Source organism: Mytilus trossulus, chromosome 1, assembly GCF_036588685.1.
Source record: "Mytilus trossulus isolate FHL-02 chromosome 1, PNRI_Mtr1.1.1.hap1, whole genome shotgun sequence".
NCBI lineage: Eukaryota > Metazoa > Mollusca > Bivalvia > Mytilida > Mytilidae > Mytilus > Mytilus trossulus.
In genome coordinates, this window is record NC_086373.1 from 23774828 (window position 1) to 23788983 (window position 14156).

At 33.1% G+C, this 14156-nt stretch overlaps 1 protein-coding gene across 3 annotated transcripts in view; it reads left to right on the forward strand.

The window, feature by feature from the left end:
* The first annotated feature begins 630 nt into the window (after positions 1–630).
* Positions 631–14156, forward strand: part of LOC134719371 (phospholipid-transporting ATPase ABCA3-like) — a 38165-nt gene continuing 24639 nt past the window's right edge. Inside the window, exons 1-4 of one of the 3 annotated variants that reach the window (XM_063582392.1) lie at positions 631–762; positions 11486–11843; positions 12678–12917; positions 13691–13956. In XM_063582392.1, coding sequence (XP_063438462.1) covers positions 11531–11843; positions 12678–12917; positions 13691–13956 — 819 coding nt within the window. In that variant the 5' untranslated portion in view covers positions 631–762; positions 11486–11530. Of the gene's footprint in view, positions 763–10300; positions 10414–10444; positions 10735–11485; positions 11844–12677; positions 12918–13690; positions 13957–14156 lie in introns of those variants that run through there. The other 2 variants (XM_063582387.1, XM_063582379.1) reach the window with 2 other exon arrangements.

The window sequence follows — 14156 nt, forward strand, 5'->3', positions numbered from 1 at the left end:
CGGCAGTAAAACGCTTGCCGAAGTGGGGCTTACCAGTTTGGCTGTGCGGGATGTATTAAGTTCGCAGTCACGTCCGGTAAGAATGAGGACATTAAATCCGATGTCTCGTGTTTAGAGAGTGTCACGCTCTTTGCTCGATAATAACCCTTGCAATAACTCTCTGAGGGTCCGTAGGTAGGCCTGTTGCAAGGCAAAATTTCTGATGGCATTTTACAGCGATAGTCCAAATTTCCCCGACTATCATCCTAAATGGCTTCTATTATGACAAGACCTACCTTTTGTATTTATAGTAAACTTGTTCTCGTCCTGAATATGCATGAAATATTTGCCACTGGACGTTAAGCAACCAACAATCAATCAATCAATTAACTTTGAAAACAAACGAGTCACATGATCGAAAATTTGTGAAACAAAATGTAAGCTTAGAGTAAATTCAAAATATATTTTTAGTTTTTATTAACAAAAGTGAAAACGATTTCTGCGTAACTATAGTTACCATAACAGAAACGTAATCATTTGTGATATTTTTCATTTACATAATGTATATTTACACAGGTCACGGATATATTTATTTATAGTAGACAAGTTAACTTATATATAATAAGCTCAATGCTTTAGTACATAAACACTTAACATCCTGTTAAAAAAATCAATCTTAATAATACATATATGTACATTAAATTATTGATGAAAGGAAGTACATGGTTTTCCAAGCAAGAGGCATAAAAAGTCAGTTGTTAAGCTTAGCCAGAGATCGAAAAGGTATGATTAATATGGTTACCTTAAAACAATGCGAAACAAAAATTAAACGGATATTTCTATATTATGTATAGGGAATATACGTGGCATTGAAGTCAAACAGCGTGCATGCCACAAGCGGGGCTCGAATTCACAACCTCATGCAGTATACCATGCTAATGATTCCATAGTTGAACTATCCAAACCACTCGCTACGTGTAATGACTATAATGAAACTATAGTTAACTATAGTTAACACCAGACTGTGAACTATCCAAACCACTCGCTACGTGTAATGACTATAATGAAACTATAGTTAACTATAGTTAACACCAGACAAATATGTAGTTATTTAAGTCAAGCTTTTGAAGCTCGTAATAATAATCTAATGTCAGTTGGTCTACCATAAGTATAATACTATGTAATACTGTGATATTATATATATAATTGGTACTTCAAATGTTTTCTTTATGTTGTATTTGCATAAATTGTCATGTTTAATGTGTTTATATCTTGGAATACGCATTGTATCATATGTGCTTTGTCCAATAAAATATTTGAATTTGAAAAAGATATGTATGTTTTCGAATGGTTTTTGTTGTGTTTTTTCAAGTTCTGGTAGTTTTGTTTGTATTCGTATCATTATTGTTCGTAAGGGATTTTTTAATGAGAAACAGTTAAGCCTAATCATTTTTACGACTCAACGATAATTAACCTATACCGATAATGTACAAGAATAGACTTTATAACGATTCCATATATCAAATAGTGTAATAAATAATTACTAAGGAACGACAAATCGTGACAACTTCAGCATTATCGTAGTACTGAAGAACTGAACATCGGATGACCGCAAGATCTGGTGGATAGTCGAATCTCTATACCTGAAAGTTAGGTTAAGGTACATTGATATATTTTTTTTTCTGCGACGAGTTCCAGTGGATGATCAATACAATAAATGACAGCGAAGTTAACCTCGCCTATTTTAGTGTTATATTCATTTGTTATCAGTATAATCTGGTTTGTTGTTTTATATATAGCAGATCCGCAGAGCAGATCATCTGTCGAGATATGTTTCCGCATGCGTCAACACACATTTTTGGTGTTGATAATGTGTTACTGATAGATATATTTCTCCAATACATGAGTATTAGCCTTTCAAAAAGGGCTAGTCGTCTCTTAGCTGATGAAAATGGAAATAAAATTGAGAATGGAAATGGGGAATGTGTCAAAGAGACAGCAACCCGACCAAATAAAAAACAACAGCAGAAGGTCACCAACAGGTCTTCAATGTAGCGATAAATTCCCGCACCCGGAGGCGTCCTTCAGCTGGCCCATAAACAATTATATACTAGTTCAGTGATAATGAAAGCCATACTAATTTCCAAATTGTACACAAGAAACTAATATAAAAATAATACAAGACTAACAAAGGCCAGAGGCTCCTGACTTGGGACAGGCGCAAAAATGCGGCGGGGTTAAACATGTTTGTGAGATCTCAACCCTCCCCCTATACCTCTAACCAATGTAGAAAAATAAACGCATAACAATACGCACATTAAAATTCAGTTCAAGAGAAGTCCGAGTCTGATGTCAGAAGATGTAACCAAAGAAAATAAACAAAATGACAATAATACATAAATAACAAAAGACTACTAGCAGTTAACTGACATGCCAGCTCCAGACTTCAATTAAACTGACTGAAAGATTATGATTTCATCATATGAACATCAGGCACAATACTTCCCGTTAGGGGTTTAGTATCATACCATCATAACATATATGAGAAGAACATAACCCGTGTCATGCCAACAACTGTTTTTAGAATAAATGTCTTTAGTTCCGACGCAAAGACCTTATCAGTGACTCAATATTAACGCCAAAATATGCAATCTTTAATGACTTAAAGTACTCTCGCTTTGTAGATTAATTCATTTCACTAGAATAGCCCCGTGCATCAATCAACAAATTTTACCAAACACTTGAGGTCACACGTTATCGTTTAACGTTGTTGTCTACGAAACTCCAGAAGATTCGGCTATTTACAGATAAAAGTTGCCTGTGTACCAATATCATGAATATGCATGATTAATGACCAAGCAAAATCTAATTGCTAAAATAGAGAGGACAAAACCGACACTCTACGGGATTGAAAGACATTTACTAGGTTTGGATTGTCCTAACCAATCAATAAACTTTGATTATTCAAGTCTCGTAATATCTTCCAATCAGGTAGTAAGAAGCATTCACGCACTGACTGTCCATCGTCCAATTCTTAATATCGTCTTCAAGGAGACGAATAGACGACGATAGCAAAAAAAAATCATTATCATTTATCTATGATCTTAAAAATATTTCATGAGTATTCATTGAAGACCTGCGATATGGAATGTTAGGTGGCACTCAATAATATCAGCGTATTTATACGAAAAACGTTCGCTTATTATAAATCAAAAGCACAAGCAAATTTCTGAGGCAACATAACACCGGTTTGACCTCTCAGGGTCACATCCGATGTAAATATACAACAACAATCTATCAGGGAGTCGAAAGATCAATAACATTGTGGTGATCAAATTTAGTGACCGAGAAGTGTACATATCATTCCAAAAAATATATATAGAATATTTCAATGAGATCTTAACAGATTTGCCTTTAATAAAGCAATAGTTATCGCTGAAAAAGTTATACTGTTGTTTTCAAAACCCGAAGCATTCTGTTATCAGTTACAATCACCATACTAGTTATTCTAAGAAAGTTGTTCATTTGTTGCTCAGTTTTTTCAAACAGCATTTGTTTAAAAGTGAAATTATACAATCAGTTGCCCAATAAATCGCATGTATTTGACCTTATCAAATCTTTGTTCAGCTTCAAGTTAGAGTTAATGTTAACTCATAATATACTGACCGACTTAAGAAACGAAACACTAGATTATTCTTTGTAATTCCCATTTTCAAATATTCATTTTTTTTGTTAACAAACTTACGAACAGAAAGTTCTTTCATTATTTCAATGTTTTAAAAAAAATCCAGGTCGGAGGTTGAATTGATGACGTCGTTTTCAACGTTCAAATATTGTGCTATACACTAAAACCCTGGTTGTCCCTTCCCCAATGAACGTATAACCGTCACAATACTGCCTGTAACAAACGCCAAAATTATTATCAGAAAGGTCAACCAATTCTGTTCGGCACGTTTTGGGTTCTGTTTTTCACTTTCTTATTTTACCGTTGTTCCACCAATTGCAATGGGTTTTGGCAATTGTTCGGTTGAAACTTTAAGGCTTTAAATGTTTTTCTGCTGTCAATTCCTTGGCAGTTCAGTTAATAAGAAACATTTATGGAATGAATCTGTGCAAAATGGCATTCAGCAATTTGATTAGCATTTGACGGCGTTGCGGCCGTAGTTCTGTCTCGAAAATGACGTTGCGTAATCAAATTCTATTGACGTTGCATTGTCACTACATGTTGAGATGGTCATTGATGGTCTTCAACAAATCACTTCTACCGGTATCATTGTCGAAAGGACAGTTGAACGAGTTTCTGGCGTCAAATTGTCTGATTGCAGCACGTTCACGTTTTCCTGTTTGCAGTATTCTAAGGGGTTGATTCAGTTTTTTATTCTTCAGTCTTTGCAATTTGGGGATGCAACATTTTTAACTGAGTTCAGTGTGTCCAAGAATTGAAAGAACTGTTTCACAAAGAAAACAAATGAAAAAAATCTTTTATTGGCTCGAAATTTCGCTTTCTGAAATTCTTGCGATTTCAATTATTCGGTATGTTTAATAACCATAGGTAAGTCAGATGTTGATTTTTTCAAAGGAGAAAGAAGCATGATAAGCATGAATAGTAGTTGTATGAGGATCAAACTTGATTTGGTAAAAAAAAATCTACAAAATGAGTGTTGCGTTTCTTAAGTCAGTCAGTATACGAACAGATTGCTGTAAAAGATCTATTTGGAGTCCACAGACTTGGATGTAGGAGAAAACACAACATGCGAGTTTTTTTGGCAGAGTATGCTTGATGATATTTACTGCAGTGACACCTTTTTAAGTAAATTGCATCTCTTTTGATTTATTATCTATTAAAATACAAACCGTACTGCTCACCTGCAAATGATTGCTGACCATTCTTATACGAAGTAGAAAAGTCACGATAAATAGTAATGCAAATTAATATACTAAGAATTTGAATTTGATACTATAAGCTGGTAGAGCATCCATTAAGGATAGAAATAAGCTAAAAATATTGATAGGTCATGGACGTCCTTTTCGAGATATTTGAGATTTAAAATATGGCGGGAAAAGGCTGGCTTGAACTTTTTGCATTGGTATTATTTAGGTCTCAAAATAAAAGAAAGAAAATCAACGTGCTACTTCACAAAACGCCTGTCACCTTAGCCGGGCACTCTTATTCTGACTCCGAGTTTACCAATCTTTGCTCTTACTACTAAATGCCGCGGTCTTAGTGGGGAAGCAGCTGATACTAATTATGACGGGGGCAAGGGGTTTAACTGTTATGGGACAATTTAATTCTTTGTTATCTGTTATTCTGAAAATATATTTGCTGTTAGCTGTTATTGGCTTATTCTTTGTTAGCTGTTATTGGGCTTTTAGTTTTTTTGTTATATGTTATTGTGATAATGTATTTGCTGTTAACTGTTATTGGAAATTGGAATGTTAGCATTTTTTGGACAGCAAATTTTCGGTAGAAATGAAAGGCGATTGGACATTGGGGTCTACTACTAGTTATGTTGTTCCCGTATTCAGAGAAGGATTCCATTAGCATATACCCATCAAAGAAGTAAGGTCCAGGACAATTACAGTATATCTTATGATTATCTTTTGTAATTAATTCCATTTTTTGGGAATATGTATTTATTATTATCGTATTTTTTTGTATGAGGATAATGATCCTTGTGTCCCGTATCCTCATATTAAATCAGAACAATTCTTAATATGACAAAAAGGAAAACGTATGGCCAGGAATATTTGACAAGAATCTCAATTAAGAACTAGGTCCTTACAACCAGTTAACCTTTTATATAAAACGGTACATTGACTCAGCTCTGATTCTTTTCAAAGCAGAACCAAACACATTGTACAATGAAAGTTCCAACCATGTACTGGGTTCCGAGGCTGCACATAGCTCATTACAAACAAAGATTTATTTTGTCTTCAAGCCATTGTTCCCCTACTTAACTATATATTCTAATTACCAGTATACTTGGTGCAATCAAAAGCCTGATAAAAAAATGTTCAAACTGAGCCTTTGAAAATAGTGGAATAAATCACTTTTGGAGTGTCAAAATTGTTACCAGGTACTTGATAATTTACATGCGTATAATTGGTGCTTTTGATTTTTCTACCCTATATACTACTTTGCCTCATAGTTTTATTAAACACAAATCACACATCTCATTAAATTGGCATTTAAAAAAGTCAGAATGAGAATATATATTTTCAAACTCTTTTAGGTCATTTTTTAGTAACAACAAACACAAGAACTATGTCAATTGGACCTGCTTTGATACCATAACTGCCCTTGAATTTTAACTAGATACCATTTTTGTCTCTTTGACATATTCCTCATTTCTATTCTCAATTTTATTACACACTGAAAAAAAGACGGGGAGCTCGCGTCAATAGATATAAACAATTTCCTAAAGTTTTATGCAAATTGGTTAAAGAATGTTGGAGTTAATGTTCGACATGTTGACGACAGACGGACAACAGTACTCCATAATACTTAATATATTAAGTAGTAAACACATTCTAGATACATTTTAAAAACATGTTCATAGAAAGTGGAATTCATTACAAAGGAGTATATATACCCGTAATAAGAAACACTGGATTTGTCACTCAAGGACCAGACTTATTTAATATTTCATTTACTGTTATCTGTTTTTGTCCATTTTAATTCCTGGTTATCGATTATAAGCCAAATCAATTTGCTGTTTTGCTGTTATTGTGACCCCTTGCCCCCTCTAATTATCAAGCCATTGGTTTGGTCTAGCCCACGCTACCACGATATAAGCGAGGGGATTATTCATGAACAAATGCAATGTTATGTCATATTGATTTCACAACATTCAGTCGAGTCAAAATGTAGAATGATCTAAAACACTGATACAAAATATACCTGTAAAACATATGTTATCAATTATGAAAAAAGATCAATATGGATTTCAGCAGCATTACCGCTAAGGTATAAGGATGAAATGATTTTGACGGAAAAGATGTTGAAGCCCTGGCCACCCGGCCGTAAATGTCAGTTTGGCCAATTACTAAATAGCTGACATAATTTTGATATATTTATGACCATTGGACGTGAAATTATTAATTGTCAGTTCTGTTAATCATTGCATCTTGGGTTGTGTTTGGTACATCTATTGGTTCAAGTTTTACTCGAAATAATAGTAACATTGCATGCGTGAATTTTGCTAAGATTGGTATAACATTTTTTTCTCATTCATTGACTGTCGTTTCTGCTTATAATTAACTTATATTGGATATTTATAAGAACTATAACATGTTGCAACAGAGATTATAAAAAAGAAGATTTGGTATAATTGCCAATGAGACAATTTTCCACAAGAGACCACAGAAATTAACAAAAATAGGTCACCGTACGGCCTGCAGCAATTATCAAAGCCCATACCACAAATATATATATAGTGAGCTATAAAAGGCTCCGAAATGACAAATGTAAAACAATTCAAACGAGAACTTTGAACTAACAGCCTAATTTATGTACATAGAATGATTGTTCGTTCTGATGAACATACCTTCAGCAAATAAAGGTGATAGCGCTTATAACATATTTATGAAATTTGCAAGTTATTGGTCGGTTTTCAGTCATTCAATGAGATCATGTACCGATCTATTGTATGGTACCTTATTTTGTATGAATAAGGATAGATAGCGTATGACTTTTAATTCGGATGACCCACTTATACTTAATTAATTATAAACCTTATACCTTTTCATTCAATGCAATTTCAAAACAAAATGTTAATTGTAATTGCAATTTTTGGACTATCATATTGCTAAAAAATTAAAACAGAGTTTTTGTCATCAATGCCTGAGGCTTTTCTTTGTCCATTTCCGGTACGAGAGTTTCTGTAGATTTTATGCAATATTATACTCGAAACAAGTTCCTCTATTTTTGTTTCGATATTTTATCTTACACAACATCTTCTTAACGCTTTATGTAAACCTAGACATGGAATTTTAGTCATATGAAACGAATGGCTGGTGAAAAATAATGTTTATCCAATCAGTCTTAAACCAATCCATATATATATCATATTAAACTTATGATTTTATAATTTTTTGTGTATCCATATCGTATAATCGTAAAAAAAATCAATATTTCGGCCTGTTAAGATGTGAAAATATGGCAGCTAAATAATTGTAGTGCTTTGAAGACGTAATTTACCGATTGTCACCTTAACTTGAGGTAACAGTCAACAAAGAAGCATGTATTTTGAGCACGTGTTTATCAGATCCATGCATATTGCGATAACCGGATGTTACGAGAAAGGTCACCCTGAGTTTAATGCATACGGAAAACATATCGGCGAATTTTTTACTGGAAGCAAGCAATTAAAGAAAGTAAATTTCTTCTAAATTTGGACAAATTATAGATTTTATTGAGAAAAAAAGTGTATGTTCAGAAGTTTTATAATAAAAACTAGCCATTTAGTAGTAAAAAAAACATATGCATCATTTTATTTAATTTGATATTTCTATGACTTAAAATCTTTCTGTCAAGACTTCAAAACCTTATGGAAATAAAAGATCATATTCTATTCTATTCATACTATATCTTCTTTTTATATTATATGATTTGGTACGTCGAATGACCGCGGCATTTTCGTCTTCATAAGTCTCGAGTCAAAACAGTTGCAAAGCAAATTAGATATAACGGAGTTAAAGAATAAAAACTGTTCAAAAATATAAGTTAATGTTGAAAGAAGGCAAAATGACGAATGAAAATTTTTCTAAGTTTCTCAGTTTTTGGTGAATAAGTATGGTTGTTATACAAGGGTATATGTGTTGCTATCTATAAGTATGGTTGTTATACAAGGGTATATGTGTTGCTATCTATAAGTATGGTTGTTATACAAGGGTATATGTGTTGCTATCTATAAGTATGGTTGTTATACAAGGGTATATGTGTTGCTATCTGATAAGATTACATGACGATGAAAGTGTATCTTCTCCTTTGTTAAGTTGTCTTAACTGTAACTTATTCGATTCGGTGATTTTACTTAATTAATAAAGTCTTTGTTATTTGTGCAGTATAAACATTCGAAAGCTTTGTTTTAATATAAATCACGCTGTATACACATTAATTTATCATTTAAAACAATAACAGACAGCAAATATCACTGCTTGGTACGACATGTCTTAAACTTCTCTTTGCATGTTTTTTTTAAAGCAGTTTCATTTTACAATATCAATAATAGTTCTTCTGGAATTTCAGAACCTGCGTGAAATTTTTGCAATAGGAAAAAAGAAGGATATTAATCAATAAAACAATAACATGAATAAGTCAACGGCATAAAGGAAAATTATACATTAGGGCTGCTTATATAGAATATACCATTACTTAATTGCAGAGTAGTAGACATACATAAGTAGTATAATATTACAGGACTTATATTGGATTTATGATGAGGATAAACAATAAGTGTATTTATTCACAAATATTGATAAGATTCGAAGCTGTGCCATAGCATGTTGTCTTACTTCAAATAGAAATAATATGCTGTAAATAATTTGCTTATTAATATGAATTATAGTAGGTAGTAGACGAATTTTATATAATTCTTAACATCACTTATAATTCTGTATTGGATTTTGTTTTATTATATATATTTATATGTAATGCAATGTTTTAATGTATATTATTGAGAGATGAGACTTGGATAAAATATTGAATTGCCTTGAATTGAATTTGTAAAAGAGGCCTCTCCAATCTCTTTACTGTTTTGTGTACCGTATAAATATTTACCAAGTTGACACCAGATTGACTTTTTCACATTTTTTCCTTCTTGAATATATCAAGAAAAAGCACATTCCCGTTCGTACACTTTTAAAGGTTTATAAACAAGTTTGATAATATAAGAAACGATCTCCTCTTCATATGATCGTTCCTTATTACTTCCATAGAAACAGGGAGAAGTATCTAGTAGCAATTACAGTATAACAGACCAGATCAACCAATTGTGCCTATAAGCATTGCTCGTCGTGTTCAGATCATCTCTTGACAGTATTTACCTATGTTCTTACTTTATCTAAATTTGGATATCGCTTTATTATACATGAAGCCGAAAATGGCCCCGCTCCCTCGCACCAAGCAAAAGGGAAAGATCAAAAGTTAACTTGGTTGATTAACTCTTCATCTTTCAAAGTTTTATGAAAAGAAAGTTACTTTATGGTGTGTGACAATGATAGAAATTTAAACAAAGTCATTTTGAAAGATTGTTGACTCATTTCCACTTCAGGCATTTTACAGCTTGGACATCACACCCTCCAAACAAATAACAGCGATGTACTCAAGTGAAACTAACATATACCATCGATTACTATTATCATTGATTTTTGTACGCATAAAAATAAACAAATATTAAACCGGTCGAGGATTAAAAGTATAAATACGCAAGGGTAAGTGAAGTAGGATATATCGATGATGCAAGTCCTCACTTTACTCATCCTTATAACGTCGTGCTACATTTTAAACTTCAAATTTGTTTTATAATTCATTAAAAGTCATGATCACATGTTTAACCCATAAAAATATACGGTTGAGGAAACACCAAGAATAGTTCCTTAAATACCAGTGAGATCAATTCAGGCCACAAACCAACAACATGGCTAATAACTAGTTAAATAGCTTACTTATTGAATGTGAAACGTAATATATAGTGTTTCTGGATTTATATACAAACTGTAAATAACAGGTTTCATATAGCTTTTGATAAGCAGGTAAGTCCTATCAAACAGAGAGCAAGATACACTGAAAGTAATATCGGTATCACTTCAGCTAGCAATAACTAGCAAATGATGTCAGTTTTTATATATATTTCTAAGCCACTATATGTGTATAATGTAGGTTATTTATTTCAATGGCGAATGCTTTAGTTCAATAAAACTTTTTCACCAAAGTACCTGTACTGCGACAGATTTTGGTGCTCATGTAGTTAAAAATAAAAATGGTTTCATAATATTACTTTTGACAGTGCATATGAACTCATTAAAGGTACAACGTGACTACGGGTAATTTAATTTCTTCTGTGAAACTTAATATTAAAAGATCTCATTTATAGAACATTTAAAAAAAACTTAAGCTGTATCCAATTATTTGACACTGAAAACTGCGTCAATTCATAATAAATTCATAATTTTGTCCAAATTAAGGAAAAGTGGATAAAATTTAATATAAAACGGTCGTTAAGCATTTCAATAAAGTTTTCATACTGCTATATTGCTTCAAATAGTTTCATTGACATTGTGATTTCCTATAATTCTATTCAAATTAGATTTGAATTTTAATCTGATATCATATTGTTATAAAATATTAAATGTGGGTTGAATCCTTACGGGAATAATCCCATTTTACCATTGATGATGATACAGTATGGTGGATAAATAATCTCTGATATAATTTGAAATGATACAGCTGATCAATAATACTGACAGGTAAAAATTATTGATCGATTGTTGACACAATTTTCAGGTGTGTAAATTGTGTGCTGGAACTACCAAAGAGCAAGAAAACAAGATGGCACGATTACAACAATTTGGATTACTCTTACACAAGAACTGGATACTACAAAAACGTAAAGTGTGTGTTACTGTTTTTGAAATTTTAATGCCAGTAGCTTTTGGTCTGTTACTGTTAGTTATTCGAAATCTTATAACGACAAACGATTTCCCAAACGGGAAAATATGGGATGCATTCAAGCCTTCGGATGCATTATCAAACTTGTCGAAGACAGAAATTCTATACGCTCCAAACAATGCAGTACTTAATACCTTAATGGCTGGCGTCAAGGCTGACATGGACGCAGAATTTCCAGGATTTTTAACTGCAGGTATACTTTTATTAAGCAATCACAATGTAATGTACAGCTTCCATATACTACGCCCACAGGTTTAATATTCTAACAAGTTGCACATTATTTACGGTTATTATAAGAAGCGATACGAACCAAAAACCATTAAAAAAATCTAAGAATAGGCAAACATTCTTTTAAAAGCGGGATCGTTTTCTTTGCAGTCATATATTAAGCAACACGACGGGTTCCCCATGTGGAGCAGGATCTGATTACCCTTCCGGGGCGCCTGAAATCACCCTAGCTTTTGGTGGGTTCGTGTTGCTTTTTCTTTAGTTTTCTATGTTGTGTCATTTGTACTATTGTTTGTCTGTTTGTCTTTTTTTCATTTTTAGCCATGGCATTAACGTTGTCAGTTTTATGAATGTTCGATTTATGAATTTGACTGTCCCTCTGGTATCTTTCGTCCGTCTTTTTTAACGCAATTTACAATTGGGTCAAGTTCAAGATGGAGAGGCTCTTAAAAATTATTGTTCTTAACCACCCGTTGTCTTTGTATGGTTAACGGTTTCTATTAAGTATATTCCAAGAGTGTAAATCGAATAATTAGATTTTGTTTTGTTACAATTTTCTCAAAACCACAAAGTGCTGAACTGGTTCCGTTTTTATATATATGTTATTTTGGCATACACTGCATATTGTTTGTCATTCTTTCTTCTCCTGCAGTATATACACCGTTACATGAACATATCACCTGGTCAAACTGAAGAGATTACTTACACAGCTATTGTATTGTTAACAAACCACAGCTTTTTACAACGTTTAGGTGTTGGTGTGCTTCTACTAAGTTTTAATTTCACTCATGTTTTCCAGTTACTCCATATGCGTCTAACAGTGATATAGAAACCTATCATACCAATAACCCAAGTAAAGTATTAGCTGCTGTAGTGTTTGATGAATCAGCAACATACACTACTTCTGTACCAAACGATGTCAAGTATTCTCTTAGGGTGTCGCTCCTTGATGGGGATACGCGATGGAGAACAGACCGCACATTCCCGTTCGTATTGACAACAGCTCCAAGAAACAATGACAAGACTGGCGGAGAACCGGGTATGTATTTTATGTTAGAAAATCCAGTATTTACAATTATTCATTGGTACAGAAACTAAAGATAGTAAAAATACCAGAACCAAGTGCCATGGAAGGCAAAAAGATGCGAATAATGAATGATTATCATAATCTGTTTGCTATAAAAAAAAAAAAAAAATGTTGATCGGTGTTGACTTTTTTTGGCATATCGTAGGCTTTCCCTTACATATTTTAGACCGTCACAAATCTGGTCATGCGTCTTTCGTGAACATTGCATGGGTTCCAAACTCGGTAGTTAACTAAAAGGACAGATGAGACTAACGCCATAAGGCTGCATTACTTTTAATACAAAATACAGAAATATGCAAGCATATGCATTCGGTGGCATAACCAGTTTAGAGCAACCTACATATTTTGCACTTTCAAATATACTAGTAGTAGTTGTAAAAACATTTAAAAAAAAAATGCAGTCCTCTGGCTTTCTTATTTGCACTGGTCGGTTTTACTTCTCAGACACACTGGTGTTTGGAGATATATTTTTAAAAATGGATGAATATACATGAATTTGTAGTTTATTTTGAAATGCCAGTACGCTTATAATGTCAGAGTTTGCCATATCCCAATAATACAAAGAAATACATAACATCTCATTTACGTAAAAAAGAGCACTCAACACGGCTCTAAATTTGTCCCATAACCCAACTAGATATTTTTCTTCTTAGAAAGCAGTCCTCGTATAGTAAGGCAATAATAAAACGGGATATTGCAAAAAAATTGTTTCGCTTTATTCACAGAGTATGGAAAAACAGGATTTCTATACATCCAGTATTTGGTTAACAAAAATATCATGGAGAATGGCGGTTTAACATTGCCTAATGATCCTCTGCTTGGAACAACAAATAATATTTTCCTCCGAAAAATGGCTTTCAAGCCGTATATAGAAGATAACATGCTGACAACTGTGCAGACGACATTGCCATTGTTTTTTGTTCTTGGATTTATACTCTATGTTATTATGTTGGCGAAGAATCTGGTTTACGAAAAAGAAATGAAACTAAAGGTGAGTCTTCAGTGGTGTAAATACACAAACACCGGCATGTCCTGTCATTTTATTTGGTAACATTGTATCCTTTCTGTTGGCACTAAGGAGTACATGTTCAAGTAAGTCAATGGATAAACAACTATCACACACGTGGAAGGTTTAAAAGCCATTTTCTTGGGGAAATGCCTGTACCAAATCAGGAATATGGTCGCTGGTTT